Source organism: Pristiophorus japonicus, chromosome 13 (assembly GCF_044704955.1).
Source record: "Pristiophorus japonicus isolate sPriJap1 chromosome 13, sPriJap1.hap1, whole genome shotgun sequence".
Taxonomy (NCBI): Eukaryota; Metazoa; Chordata; class Chondrichthyes; family Pristiophoridae; genus Pristiophorus; species Pristiophorus japonicus.
The window spans coordinates 60760524-60774872 of record NC_091989.1 but is presented as its reverse complement, the minus strand read 5'-3'; the positions used below and the strand labels follow the sequence as shown (position 1 = coordinate 60774872).

Below are 14349 nucleotides of genomic sequence, written 5' to 3'. Positions count from 1 at the left end.
CGGTCTCCCCTCTGAGCGAGTTTAGTGGAGGCCTCCCTCCAGCGGGGAGGGAAGACTGCTGGGGACCACCCACTGACGTCCGCTGGCATGCAACCCGTGTTAGTGCCCTCCCGCCCAACGAGCTGCCAGTTTGGTCCGGGCGGGAGTCCGCTGCAGCAGGGGGAAGGACCGCCACGTGGAGACAGGTCTAATCTCAACGATAAGTGTGAAGACTTGCAAAAAAACATCAGTACATTTCTTTTCTTTATTTTTATTGCAGCGATTCAAGTGGATGGGGTCTACGGCAAAGTATTGCCGAGGATTTGAGTCGTGCTCAGGGTAGGGGGGAACTGATTAAATAAAACATTTATAGAAGGATTTCTAGTGTTTTGTTTTTTATTTTTTGAAAATTTTAAATTTAATCAGTTCCCCCTTCCCTGGGCCCGACTCAATCCTCAGCGGTACTTTGCCGAAGATTGCATTTGCTGCCGAGAATGGGTGCTACCGTCCACTACCGCCCAGATTCAGGGCGTAAGTCGCATTTTTGCTGCCAGGTGGTCTTCCCAGGATTTTTTCATGAAACTTCCATCTAAAGTACCGTCAGAATCTCAGCGGTCCTTTGGGCGGCACTTGGGTGGAACTTAGCTTCCACCAAGTTCGGGGCCATAGGTTTTAAGGAGTGCCTTAAAGGAGGAAAGAGAAGTAGAGAGACTTAGGGAGGGAATTCCAGAGCATCGGGCCTTGACAGCTGACAGTATGCACCCAAAGTTTGTCCAGGTTGTAAGGGGAGGGAGGTGTGAATGTGGCGGGGGGGGGGAGGGGGTGGGGTTGGCGGTGGTGGAAGCAAGACTTCTGCATTTTCCTTTCTTCAATTTTCTTTTGTGCCATCAAGAGTGATGGATGTCAGTGTTGGGGAAAGGAACACTTTCCATTTCCGGCACCAAGTATCGACATCAAGCCCCGCCAAGTCAGGAATAGTACAATCCGCAATCCGCTGTAGAGTTTCACTTGTTCCTTTTCTGGTTGAGTGGCATTGCAGGGACATAATTCTCATCATTAAAGGGGCCCTCATGTCGTCGGGTTCCAGCCCTCACTTTTTGCGATGAGTTTAATTCGTTTTAACAGCGCAAACACAGCAATTTCTTGAAACTCACGGGAAGATTGAGAGCGAGCTCCGGATTTCCGAGGCTAACAATGGAGTGGCACAAATCGTCCAGCAATTTGTGGCTATTCGCAACTCACTGGGTATCGCCACCTCGCCACAAATTACTGGGTTGCTCCGAGACTAATAATGGCGTGTGCATTAAACTCACCGTTAATTTCCCTGCAAATTCTGGGCCACTGCTGTTTCTGGGAGCTTGAAAGGTGCTGCATATATTCAAGTTCTTTACATCGTTGCACTTTCCTACCTTTTCTTCTTAGGCAATTCCTTGGAGTCGAGGATGACTTGCTTTCCTACCACCTCCCCAGCAGTGCTGTGGAAAACAATAGAATTAAAATGGGATTACCTATAAATGCCCGTTATAAACAATCTCTCATTCATTTTACTTCATTATACCAGCCTAAAGTAATATACAGATGGCTGCAGATAAAGAACTATCACCAGCACAATCTCAATGGGCCTCCCGTGCTGTTATTTCTATGATTCCTTGGTGCAAGGATAAATCTACACATTCATAGTCCCAGCATAGAGCTCTGTGCAGTGGGCACCAAGGTCAGGGACCCCTGTAGTATTTTCTATCAATTAAAATGAATGGACAAGGATCCCTGTGGAGCATGCTGACCTCTGTGCCCCACGTTCTGATATGTCTCCCCAGCACCAAGCTCCATGCCGGGAGTGTGGAGTTAGCAAATCTACCCTTTAATCTACAAGAAAATGTCTTCAGGACGTCATAAATTTATCTTTCCACCTCAGCATGTATCAATATGGGAATGAAAGCAGACTGAACACAGCTCGGTTTTTCAGATTATTTCAGTGCTGTTCTGTGAGCCTGTTTGAACAACAGAGGACAAATGCGAGGCTCACCCAACAATTAACAGAAGATGATGGTGGTTCCCACTAAAACTTTGACAGTTTCTTCATGAACGGACAAATCTAATTGTTGTACAATTATGTTTGGTTCCTACTCTCTGAAACTACGTCCTTAAATTTCTCCCCCTCTCCACCACTCTCTCCTTTAAACACATCCTCAATTCACATCTCTTTGACCAAGCTTTCTGGTCACCTCCATTTTAATCTCTCCTTTCAGGGTTCAGCATTCACTTTCCATACACCTATCTGTGAAGTGCCTTGGAATTTTTTAAATATTAAATGCACTATATAAATGTAATGTTATTTAAAGAACAAAATAATAACTTCTTTAAACCATTTACTACCTTTTCAAGACAAAGTTTAGAGGAGCCATATAATTGAGATTTTTTCTTTTGAGCTGGCACTGAACCTTGTTATATTCTACTAACTTTAAAACAGTAAAAGTTATGCCATAAATTTTCTTTAAGTATTACAGCACAGTAAAAGTTGTTTAACTTTTTGGACTGTACAATATTTATAGTATATTCCATGGAGATAGTTTTATTCACTGGTATTTTAGTATCAGTTGGCATTCACCAATTATCTGCGAGGGAACTTGTTAACTTTGTAAAGGAAATGAGTGTGAGAAGAAATGAAATGCAAAGTAACACAAAACTTCAAACTTCAGCTGCTCAGTACCCCCACATTTAGCACTACTTAACATGCGGTGAGGAGGCCAATAAAAGAAGAGCTTTGTTACTGTGTCTTTTAAAGGGAAATGATTAAATTAATTCTATGGGGAAGTGGAATCAGCCTAGATAAGAATTGACACAGGTCTCAGCAAGCCAAGCTATCGACAGAAAGAGCAGCATAAAAATGTTTGTGGACGTGTCCTCAGAGAGAATCTAATTCTTTCATAGTGCTGTACAGAATACTTGCAGATGCTGTGTAATGCTGTACACAAAGTAGCCATTGGGAACTTCTGAAAGTTGCCGTTCATCATTCAGTTATAAGGTCATGAGGGTAAATTCTCCCCGATGTGGAGCCTTGCTTGATGGGAATGCAGGTTGGAGAGGGGGCAAGGAGGTCAGTGCAGCTCATGTGTGTTATTCATGATTTTGCAGTAATTGAAATCTGGAGAAGCATGAATCAACACACTGACCTCCGTGCCCACTGCTCTGAGTGACTTTCCATGCTGGAGCATAGCCTCACTGAATTCACCCTTCAGAGAAAGAAAATCTAACTAAACTGTAGCTAACAAGCGGAAAGGACAAGTATTAATTAGGGCAATCAGTATAAAAAAGGCAAGTGTTTCCAGAAAAGTGAAGGGCTGTCATCATTATAACCGGCCATGAGGAGACATGAGTGGTGTGCTGGGGTTATTGTCCTTCAGCCTAATGATTCCTCCAGTCGCACCATATAGACAGACCACTGAGAATGCTGTGCGTATGAAGTGAAGTGTGTCCCAAGCAGGGCAGATTCTGAAGTTGACAAAACACAGGGAAACAGTCCAGGACTATATAAAGAAAACAGGAATGAAATATCTCCGCAAATGAAGTCCTGATTTGATGAATATTCTGTTTAATAACAGAACAGTGGCTTCAACACACGGCACACCTTGGAGCTGTGGACAACACAGTACATCTATTCAGTGAGCTATGCATATGACAGCTGTATCAATGAGTGGGGCCAACTGGCTGGAGAGACTGCCACACCGGCAGCAGTTCACCAAGGACAATAAACACACGTAGATGTCAGTTTTCAAGGAGTGTGTTGATGAGGGTAATATTAAGCTAACCTACCCATCGGGAAACTGACAGAATCGGATACAATGTTGGTTTCTCACCCACCCAATTTTACCCTCTTGAAGTCAACAGAGAGTAATATTGGGTGGGGGGATAAAATTGGCGTTCCACTCAATCCTTTCTGTTTCTCGCCAGGTGAATTAGGTTAAACATACCCCCAAGAGTCTCCGTGACATTTTAGTAACTCTCAGTGGTGCTCTGTGTGGAGTTGAGGAGGGCACAGAAGACAAAATGTCCCTTTGAGACACACCACAAATCTTGTAACCACTTCCTGCGTTTTAAAAAAGAAAGTTTTTTTTTCCATAACAAGTATATTTCGATGCCAAGCTAAATAAGGTTTTCAGAATCTTAATTCCTTTTGCAATTAAATTTTAAAGCTTTCTACGGCCTGACCCCAGCCTTGCAAGCAAAGGCTTTCAAAGCTGGCTGTTTGGGGAACTTGGTCGGTCCCAGACCTCCTTCATAATGGGACAGTGCCTCATTAAGAGGTCATGATTTGTTGTCTTGCAGTTATTGAGAATTACGGACTGGGCAGTCGGAGTGGATTGAGATCTGTTCATATGTACTGTTGTTCAACTTAAAATTCACCAAAACTGATGTAATGTGGACACCAGCACTAATCAAAGATTCTTTTAATATAAATTGGCAGAGTCAACTTATCGTCACCAAGCAACCATTGATGATGAAGCCGTTTCTATGGAAATCTTAGATACAGCTGGCCAGGTGAGTTAATGGCACAGTCCGCGCCTTGAGATCATCATCACACTTGTCAGTGTACACCAATTATTTCGTTTCTTAATGATTTTCTCTTGTACTTTATCCTCTCTCCATGCACACTTGAAAACACACCAGAAAAAGGTATGGGAACTATGAAACTATTGTGATCTGCCAATTATAAAGGAGATATAATCAATATATTTTTTGGGATTGGCATATCTCCTTAATCCTAAAGTGCCTTTTCTAAAAGGAGCCCCACAAATTGAAATGATGGAATATAGAGCTGCTAGTTATACACACGGGGGCACACGCATGTGCAGCTACATAGGTATACACACACGCATGTGTACTAGCACACACTTGGGTATACACAGGATAGAACAGGTCTGTGTAGATAGAGATGGGATTGGATATTTGTACAGACCCAGGTTAGAAGATGTGGCCCCTTTAAGATATGCAGAACTACCTGACCAGATTCATTCTTCTGATGAATTAGTAAGCTTCATTCTCCTCAGAGTGAAATTTTGTCTTTAGTGTTCCTGCATGCTGGGTACATATTTATGAATGGAAAATAAAGTTCCCATGTGTGCAGCCAGATTTCTTATTTGTACTCTACTACAACAACAACTTGCTTTTATATAGCGCCTTTAAACGTTCCAAGGTGCTTCCCTAGAGTATTATCAGTCAAAAATTGACACCAAGCCAACGAAGGAGTTATTAGGAGGGGTGATTCAAAGCTTGGTCAAAGAGGTCTTAAAGGAGGAGACAGAGGTGGAGAGGTTTAGGGAGGGAATTACAGATCTTAAGGTTTTCAAGGCTGAAGGCATGGCCACCAATGGAGTGGGGGATGTGGAAGGTAGAATTCTCAGAGGGTTGTAGGGCTGGAGGAGGTTACAGAGATAAGAAGGGGTGAGGCCATAGATCGATTTGAAAATATTAAATTTGAGACACTGGTAGAGCCAAAGCAGGCCAGAGTGCAGGTATGATGGGTGAACGGGACGCAGTGTGAGTTAAGATACGGGCAGCAGAGTTTTGGATGAGCTCATGTCTATGGGATGTGAAGATTGGAGGTTGGCCAGAGGAGCACTGAAATAGTTGAGTCTGAAGGTAACAAAAGCGAGGTTGAGAGTTTCAGCAGCACATGGGTTGAGGCAAAGGCAGAGATGGGCAACACGACAGAAGTGGAAATAGGTAGTCTTTGTGAGACCTCCAGATGCAGAGATTAATCCATATGTTCCTTAAGAGAAATATTCCTTTTTGTAAGTGCACTGACCCTCAGGAAAATCAACAGGGTTCTTTGTAAATGGTATTTTGCTCACTATTAATGAGAACACACCTACATCCCGTTAATGGGGATTACACACACACTTGTTTAATTATCTAATCTCGCTCCCTCTCATCAAATAGGTTACCAGCATTCTTTATTATCCTGTCTGCAGAGTGATGATTTTCTGATAAAGAATCAGAATTTTATCAGTCCTTATCACATACACATTATTTTCTTACTGTACTATACTATAATTCTGGCACACAGCCAGTCACACAGTGAGCAAGAAGGCATTTGCGCACTCAATAACTTCAAGGCCCTTTCAATTAACGCAGTGATGGTTCCTTTAGTCAAGAGTTGGAAAATTATCTTTCTTAACATTAAGTGTGCCCTAGAAGCAGAGTCATTTTGTGTGGGTGGACACCCAGAGCTGAGAACACACTCTTCAAAAAGCTGAAACATTGAGAAATGCAGAGCAGATGACTTTACTTCCATTTCCTTACATATTCTCTCACAAATGCTGTTGAATAGCTGCACATTTTCACCATTTCTCAGTGCTTTATTGGATGTAATTAGCAATCATTGTTGTAAATTGCACCCGGTGACTTCTCCCTACTGACATCATTACGCATCTTTATTGTGTTCACATGTGTTAAATTTTAATCACTGTCTGCAGCATGTTTTGGTGAGTTATTTTGCCTTTTCTCTTCCTCCTGTCCTTTTTGATGTTTCCCCAAATCATGCACCTTCCCTGGTTAGACAATTCTCTAAAATCTACCTCTTGGGGCACCCAGAGGTGACGCTCTCTTTGATTTTCATTCTCTTTGCACCAATGATGTGGTGGCTGAGATGAGGATCTCGCCGTGTAAGTAGTCGCAGCCATGAACTGACACCCCACCTTGTACATTTGGTGGGCTGTGTCACAGCTCTGCTCAATAAAGCCCTCTGATGGTCTCTTCTTTATATGGGAATTCAATCGCAATCATGACATTTTCTAAACTATGTTTAATATATTCAATTGATGATTTTACTTCCATTGGATCATTCCCCTACCGTACAATTTTCTCACCTCCTGTCCAATTGTAATTACATTGGTGATGCTTAAATATAATTTTTTTTTATGGAGTTAAAATTCCGAACAGCTCATTTTCAGTGCTCACGCCAAGTCTTTGTGTGCACTACTTCAATGAAATCCGGAACCTGGTTATCTTGAACTTGTTAAAAACTTAATTAAAATAGCATGCGAGAACTGTAGTCTGTCAACTAACATGCCAATTACTGTGGAATTTCAGTTCCTAAGCATTCTTATACAATAGGCATATTTATATTAGTTTGGACAGCCAAAATTGAGCAAGTAAGCACTGGCAGTGAGGCGCCTTGCCTACCGCCAACTTGTGCCATGAAGTAGCAGTCGTGCTGCTTGACATTATCCATCCATTGAAATTAATGTGCCCACTATTTTATTGTTATGTGCTGGTGACGAGCAAGTTTCTTCAACACCGGGGCATACTGGGAAAATGTCCCCGCGTGTCAGCAGGATATTCTATTGTAGGGCCATCACAGCCAAACTCATTCCTTCCTCAGCTAATGTTGGTTGGTATATAGGCAAACACAACAGCTAATTTGTGCAGAGCAAGGTGCCATAAATAGTTGATCAAAAGCAGCTAATCTGTTTTGGTGGTGTTGGTTAAGGGAGGAATGATGACCGGAAGAGCTCTCTACTTTTCATTGAATAATGTCTTCGGATCTTTCGCATCCGCCTGAACTGCTAGCAGGCAGACAGGGCCTCATCTGACAACTCAGCACATCCTCAGTACTGCACTGAAGAGTCAGTCTAGATTGTATGTTCAAGTCCAGGGGCTGGTACGCACACCTTTCTAAACCAGAGGGGAAAGTGAGCAGAAACTGGATCAAGCTGATATTTTTGTAGTGATAACTTTGTTCACTTGACATGCAGGACATGCTTGAACCATTTTCAGCAATATATACTAGAGTAATAGTGTGGTGGTGAGACAATCATGTAGCATCTAATTAATCTCAAGATCACCCAAAGGCGAAATCCCATGTTACTGGTCAAAGCATCTACATTCAGAACCACTTGTAATCTGTGCAATATTATGAGAATTGACAACATGCAATCAAAAGTATAAAATGAAGCGGTCAGTTATTGAAGTTCTTTTGCAGCTTTCAGAATCTAGTTTGGTCGCGCCATCTTAAAACTGTAAAAGAAAAACCACACAGCAGAACAGTGTGTTCAAAGCCTCCGAATAAAACAAAATACTTAAATCTTGTTATAATTTTTGTTTTTGGCTGAAAAAGAACAATGTCCTGGAACCTTCAAACCCCAGTGCATTGAGAGGCTCTCAGCTTGGAAAGTATTTAAATTCTGTCTTACTACATCGTAAATATAATTTTAATGACATTTGTTAAAAAAGCATAAACAGCGAATTGGACTGAATAAAGAACATTCTTCATCATTCAGGCATGCCTCACACACCACAGGAACGCGTCCAATCTTTATTGCCTCTGTTTTTTTGTTCCGATGCCATTGGGCCAACACCCAATGTGACCTATACAATAGCTTTACCCCTATTTTGAGAATGTTCACTAAACTCCCAGGGTCACTTTTTAATTTGAGTTCCAGGGATGAACCCTGTAGTTTTTTTGATGAGTTTTAGGAGCAATGAGTACTTTTTTAAGTGCTTACTTGGCTATATCTGTTTCTTTTCTAGTTGATTCCCACTTTGAGCTCAATGGGGGATGGCTCCTCATTGAAAGTGGAAAGAAAGAAAGACTTGCATTTGCATAGCGCCTTTCATGACCTTTGCAGCCAACTTTTGAAGTGTAGTCACTATTGTAAACGTGGCAGCTAATTTGCACACAGCAAAGTCCGATAAACAACAATGAGATAAATGACCAGATAATCTGCTTTTAGGTGTTGTTGAGGGATAAATATTGGCCGAGACACCTGGGTTAATGCCCCTGCTCTTATTGCTTTAATTGTAGGACACTTTTCTTTGTAACTAATCCAGTAAAATTGCCCATTTTGGATACAAAATCCACTCTTCTTCTAGGGATCGAAATTCAGGTGTGTCAGAAAGCTGGCGCACCTATGATTTTGAGGGTGGTGCTTACCACTGGAATCCTTGATACGCTAGGTAGAGCCATTTTCAGGACTTTGACATTTTTTCAAAGTCCCACAGGAAATGACTCGTAATGGGGGCGGGCCTTAGACTGAAAGCCAGGCTGGCTGTCTGAAAATGGGTCGGATGGGGCAGTCTGCCGTTGTCAGCGATGGAGTTGTGGTGACATCAGCGCATGTGCGTCACCACGCTCTCTCCCCTCCATTAAAGGAGAGAGATTCTATCATTTTTTTATCTTTGGCCACTGGGCCACCAGGGAGGGTTTTGGCTGGGCCTGGCTGAACCTGGGGGCAGTATTTTGCTGGCCGATCGGCAATGCGGCCGGCAAAAATGTTTCCATTGCGGCCACGGCAGTGGGCCCTCTCCTTTAAGGGCTGGGCCACACTCAGTGCGGAGATGATGCACCGGCAGAAAAACCTACCGGGGGCACCGCGCGGCGGGGGATCGACAAGTTCAGCTGAATATCGGGAGATAAGCATTTTTATTGATTTAAAACAGGCGGTGCAACCACTCGGGCGGGATAGGGTCCAGGCCGAAAAATCTCCGACCTGAATTTAGGTCGAGTCGGCCTGTTGACCCCAAAGTGGCCACTTGGTTTTTAAGAGAATATAGTTTCTCTTTTGAAAGAAGTGTTCAGTGAAGTGGGAAACATTTTCCTCCCCCCACCACGAGATATGTACGGTTTTGAACTGGTTCTGAAGCCCGGCTCTCTTTGCGTGCTTGGGGGAATCCAGAACAAGAAGCCATAATCTTAGAGCTAGGTCATTTAGGATTAAAATCAGAAAGCAAAATGTAGTGGAAATCTGGAACTCGCTGCCTCAAAAATGCAATTTTCACGACTGAGATCGATAGATTTTTGTGAGGTAAGGTTATCAAGAGATATGGAACCAAGGCGACGAAATGAAGTTGAGGTACTGATCAGCCATGGTCTTATAGACTGGCTCAAGGGGCTGAATGGCCTACTCCTGTTCTTTTGTTACCATCAGGACTTTTCACGAACCAATTATTGAGTGATGCGATAGGTTCTTATCCCTTATTGTCCCGTGAGATGTACGGATATTGTGTTCCAGTAGACCATCATTAGATTCTAAGTGGGATCTCATATAATCCCTAAGAAGCTGATGGACCTGCCATTGGACCTCTTTGAATGTGTGATTTGAAGTTTCTTACCTGGAAGACTTTATTAATAACACTTGTGATCGCCCATAGGTTTTAGTTGTAGATTAGCTCTACTAATTTGGCATGGAGATAGGGTAGTTCTTGGACCCATGTAGGATTCCTTCCCAAGGTGATCTCCATTCCAATTTGGGTGTCAGGAAATTGTTACTCTTGCTCTTTACACCTCCTTAGCAATTGGATGAGGTTTGTAGATTTTAGTGAACAGAGTGTCTTGTTTATGTATTCATTGAACTCGGGGCTTTAGGGAGTTTCCAGCAATTATATGCCACATATGGAAGTAAGACCTTTGATAACTCGATGGTAGCAAATTGGCTAGCAGAGCATAATTTGTTGTTACCAATAAATGCTCCAGAGATCCAGTTAATGGCCATTTGTGTGTTTCACAGCCATTTACTGGGCCTGTTAGTCAAGTTTCCATTGACAGTGTCTGTAGTTCGCCAAATGTTTACCAGACATATCTTTTTCAAATTGGACCAACAGCAAGATAATGGTTTCAACAGATCTGTTTTGACAGCAGTTGTTGGGGAATCACAGTCAGGGCCTCCCTCCTCTACTATGATACCACTATGGTGTTGTTGCTACAGTGTGTGAGGATTGTCTGAATAATGAAAAGAACTAAGATTGTACAGCACAATCGATGCCAAACATCCCCCTCAGGTTGTTGTTTTATGGTCAAGGGCTTTTGAAGGAAGTCATTTTTGGGTCAGTGAAGATCAAAAATCTATCTCACAGGTCCTTAGCTGTTATACAGGGCAGCGGCAGGAGTTGTGTTGAAGTGAGTGCCTGATGACATCCTAAGGGAAGTCTAAATCACCATTTGGGTTTGACTGGCTGACTACTGTTGCAGTCTGGAAGGTAGCTCCAGAGGAGCATTGGCATGGGTTACCACTTTTTCAGTTGGGCAGTTCAATGATATTTGGGGATCTAAAGAGGAGGATGGGACAATATACGAGTATATAACTAAAGGAAGACTCAAGAAAGGTTTTTTCTTCTGACTTGGCTACTGGCACAGATTGGCCACCAATTCTTAAAAGGTCAACTGGCAAAAAGGGGTTTATGTAAATTAGGATGTGATTATTAACTGAGCATTTTTGATAGTTTATATTTCTACATGTGAAAGCTAAGTAGTAATCTTATAGCGGTCCTCGGATATGAATGGTATGTAATTGAACGTTGTTTTTCAGGAGGACGCCATTCAGAGGGAAAGTCATATGCGTTGGGCTGAGGGGTTTGTCTTAGTTTATGACATCACCGACAGAATTAGCTTTGAGGAAGTGATCTCACTGAAGAACTTTCTGGATGAAATCAAAAAGCCAAAAAACGTCACCCTGATTCTGGTGGGTAACAAAGCCGATCTGGACCACTCCAGGCAAGTCACCACAGAAGAAGGGGAGAAGGTGGCTACCGAAATGGCCTGTGCTTTTTACGAGTGTTCAGCTTGCACCGGAGAAGGCAACATAAACGAAGCATTCTACGAACTGTGTAGAGAGGTGAGGCGACGCAAAATGATCCAAGGCAAGACCAGACGGAGAAGCTCGACAACCCATGTCAAGCAGGCCATCAACAAAATGTTGACCAAGATTAGTAGCTAGATATGTGGGGGAGGAAAAGATTTTTCCAAACTGAAAAGAAAAGTAGAATCATATCACACGAAATAGGAAATAAGTAGTTCAGGGTGTTGTTAGCTTTCCGACTCCAAGTAGCTTCAAATTTGTCAAATGGACAAAACCCAGCAGCCATCTGACAGATACTAATGGTGTTCTATAGCATTAGGTACCACACTTCAGAGTGTGCATCGGGCTTATAACTCACTGTGTAAAGGTCAATAAGACTCATTTTTAACTCCCTTCCACACCCAAATGCTAAATTAAATTTAGAGTGAAATGGGTAAAAGCATGAAAAAATAATGACTTCAGGTTTTTAAATCTTCTGATGGGTATACTCATTTTTAAGTTAACACAAGTCCCAGTTCCAATCGAACTAAATGTTCAAGCAGGTACAATGCATGGGATATTGGTCTGCAGATAACAACCTTACTTACCAATAGATCAAGATCTTCTGTGTCTTGCCGCAGTGATTCAGCTGGTTAAGGTCGTGAATGGTCTGCAGATCAGGTTGGTCCCAGAATAGATTCCCAGTTTGAGGCTGACCTCAGCTCAGGTGACAGCAGGCCCATTGTAGTTGGCCTCAGCACCCCCGGGGTTAGGGCGGAGAAAAAGTGGCTTTGGTTCCCACTCCCAATTACTATCCAATGACCCCTGCTGGAAGTGCACATGTTTGCACATAATGAGGACAGGACTGGGTTTGCCTGTGAAACCTCCCTCCCCCTCCCCCCAGCTTATTATCCTGGACATGAATAGTGGGCAGTTGGGCAGAATACTGGAGGGCTCCCATGGAACAGTACCCTCCTGCCCCCCAGCAAGGAGTTACCACCATCAGAGCAGGGGAAGAAGTGAAAAAAATCATTGATATAACACCGGTATATGTTTGAAGTGATGAGAGGCTTCAAAAATTGTAAATATATATATATGTGCTGTCTTAAAATGTCCAACTAAAATTGGATCTATTTGAATACTATGCAGTTTAATTAGATCCCGTTGTACTGCTGCTCATTTATCATTATGATTGCTGATAAATGCAATCGATGCTTTGCTTGGAAAAGCAGTCGGTCCTTTTCATTTAGTCAGTGATTTTTAATATTCAATCCAAGGTTGGCTATCTCCTGTTGGTTGTTTGCACAGCACTTTGTACATTCAATAGCAGGATGCCATTTTTGGAGACTGTAAATGGTTAATTGATGTTGTCATTTGTCAAGCTATTAATTAAGTACATTAGATCTGTTAATCAGTAATTAAAGTACCAAAAATCCTTTAAAAATGTAGAAAGGTTTCTATATTCTGTACAAGTTTTCCACTTATGTTTTTTTTCAAGAGAAGTAAATATGTTGCTTGCTTTTTAAAAAAAATGTTCCAATGATTTCAGTTGTAATCTTAAAAAAGGTCCAAATGAATTAAATGTAGTACAAGGATCATTCACTTGTTAAATGCCACAAATTACCAAATGAATATTTTAAAAATGAGAGTCGTTTGTGTTAGACCTTGAAATATTTACGATGTTCTGTTATGGAACTGATTTATCTTCTTCTGGGTAACTCCTTAAATATACAACTAATGTGTTTAAAAACTGAGCAAATGTACAAAAGATGTCTCCTCATATATTTACTGTCACGTTGCTGTTGTAACTTGCTTTGCCATGTAAAATAAATCCTGAAATATTTGTTATTCTTCAAAATGTTTGATTAACTGCATCAGTCTGCACACATTTCTGCATCTTGATATGTCCCAACTTGATAAGTATGTATTGGAGCTGATAGGAAAGGAGGCGCCTGCACTTTGCAGGGTTGTTACACATAGATCAAGCTGAGGGCATTTATTTATGCTTTTCACATCTCTATGACACATCACAGCAATACTGATTGTTTAGGCTGTGGATCAGCACAAAAGCTTTTTTCATTATGTTGGAGATATTAGTAGCTGAGTTTCCCTTCTGTTACCAGTGAAGCCAATTTCCGACCACGGTGCACCAGATAATGGCATCAAAGAATAGACAATGCAGATGTCTTGATTTGAGCCTTGTCATTTCTGTAGGCGGATTATATGAACTTTGCTGAGATTATTTTATGCGTACAGTTGCACATTGGTCCAGAAATAGATCAGAATCCTGGCAAAATTAAATCCCATAGAATATTTTCACTTAGATTCACTGTGAAATCTGGTGCATAATTTGCACCTCAATGTAATGTTTTATATCCTATAAATAAAAAAGGTGCAACATAATGGAGGTTTCAGTGAAGTGGTAGCCATTAAAGTAGTGTGCAGCTTATACTCTGATGTGACTTATGCAATGGAATTTTTAGTAGGTGTTTAGGGTCAAATTTGCTGTACATTTACATAATGATCTCAGTCCAGTGCCCTGTGGGATAATTTCTCTACCATCCCTTTCATTCTTTAGAATTACCTTGCTAACTGTCAAAACTACCACTGACCTACAACAAAACTGTGTTGATACTGTCTCCGAGTGAAGTTGTTGATGTAAGCATGAGCTCTTCAGTGATAACCGGAGGCGAGATAAGGAGAAATTGTGTTGCGCAGAGAGTTGTTATGATCTGGAATGCACTGCCTGGAAGGGTGGTGGAAGCTGATTCAACATTAACTTTCAAAAGGGAATTGGGTAAATACTTGAAGGGAA

General features: G+C 41.8%; 1 protein-coding gene across 1 annotated transcript in view; it reads left to right on the top strand.

Moving 5' to 3' along the window:
• Nucleotides 1–13360, top strand: part of rerg (RAS-like, estrogen-regulated, growth inhibitor) — a 64931-nt gene extending 51571 nt beyond the window's left edge. Inside the window, exons 4-5 of the mRNA XM_070896665.1 lie at nt 4445–4518; nt 11286–13360. Of these exons, the coding sequence (XP_070752766.1) occupies nt 4445–4518; nt 11286–11693 (482 nt within the window). The 3' untranslated portion in view covers nt 11694–13360. The remainder of the gene's footprint in view (nt 1–4444; nt 4519–11285) is intronic.
• The last annotated feature ends 989 nt before the right edge of the window (nt 13361–14349 follow it).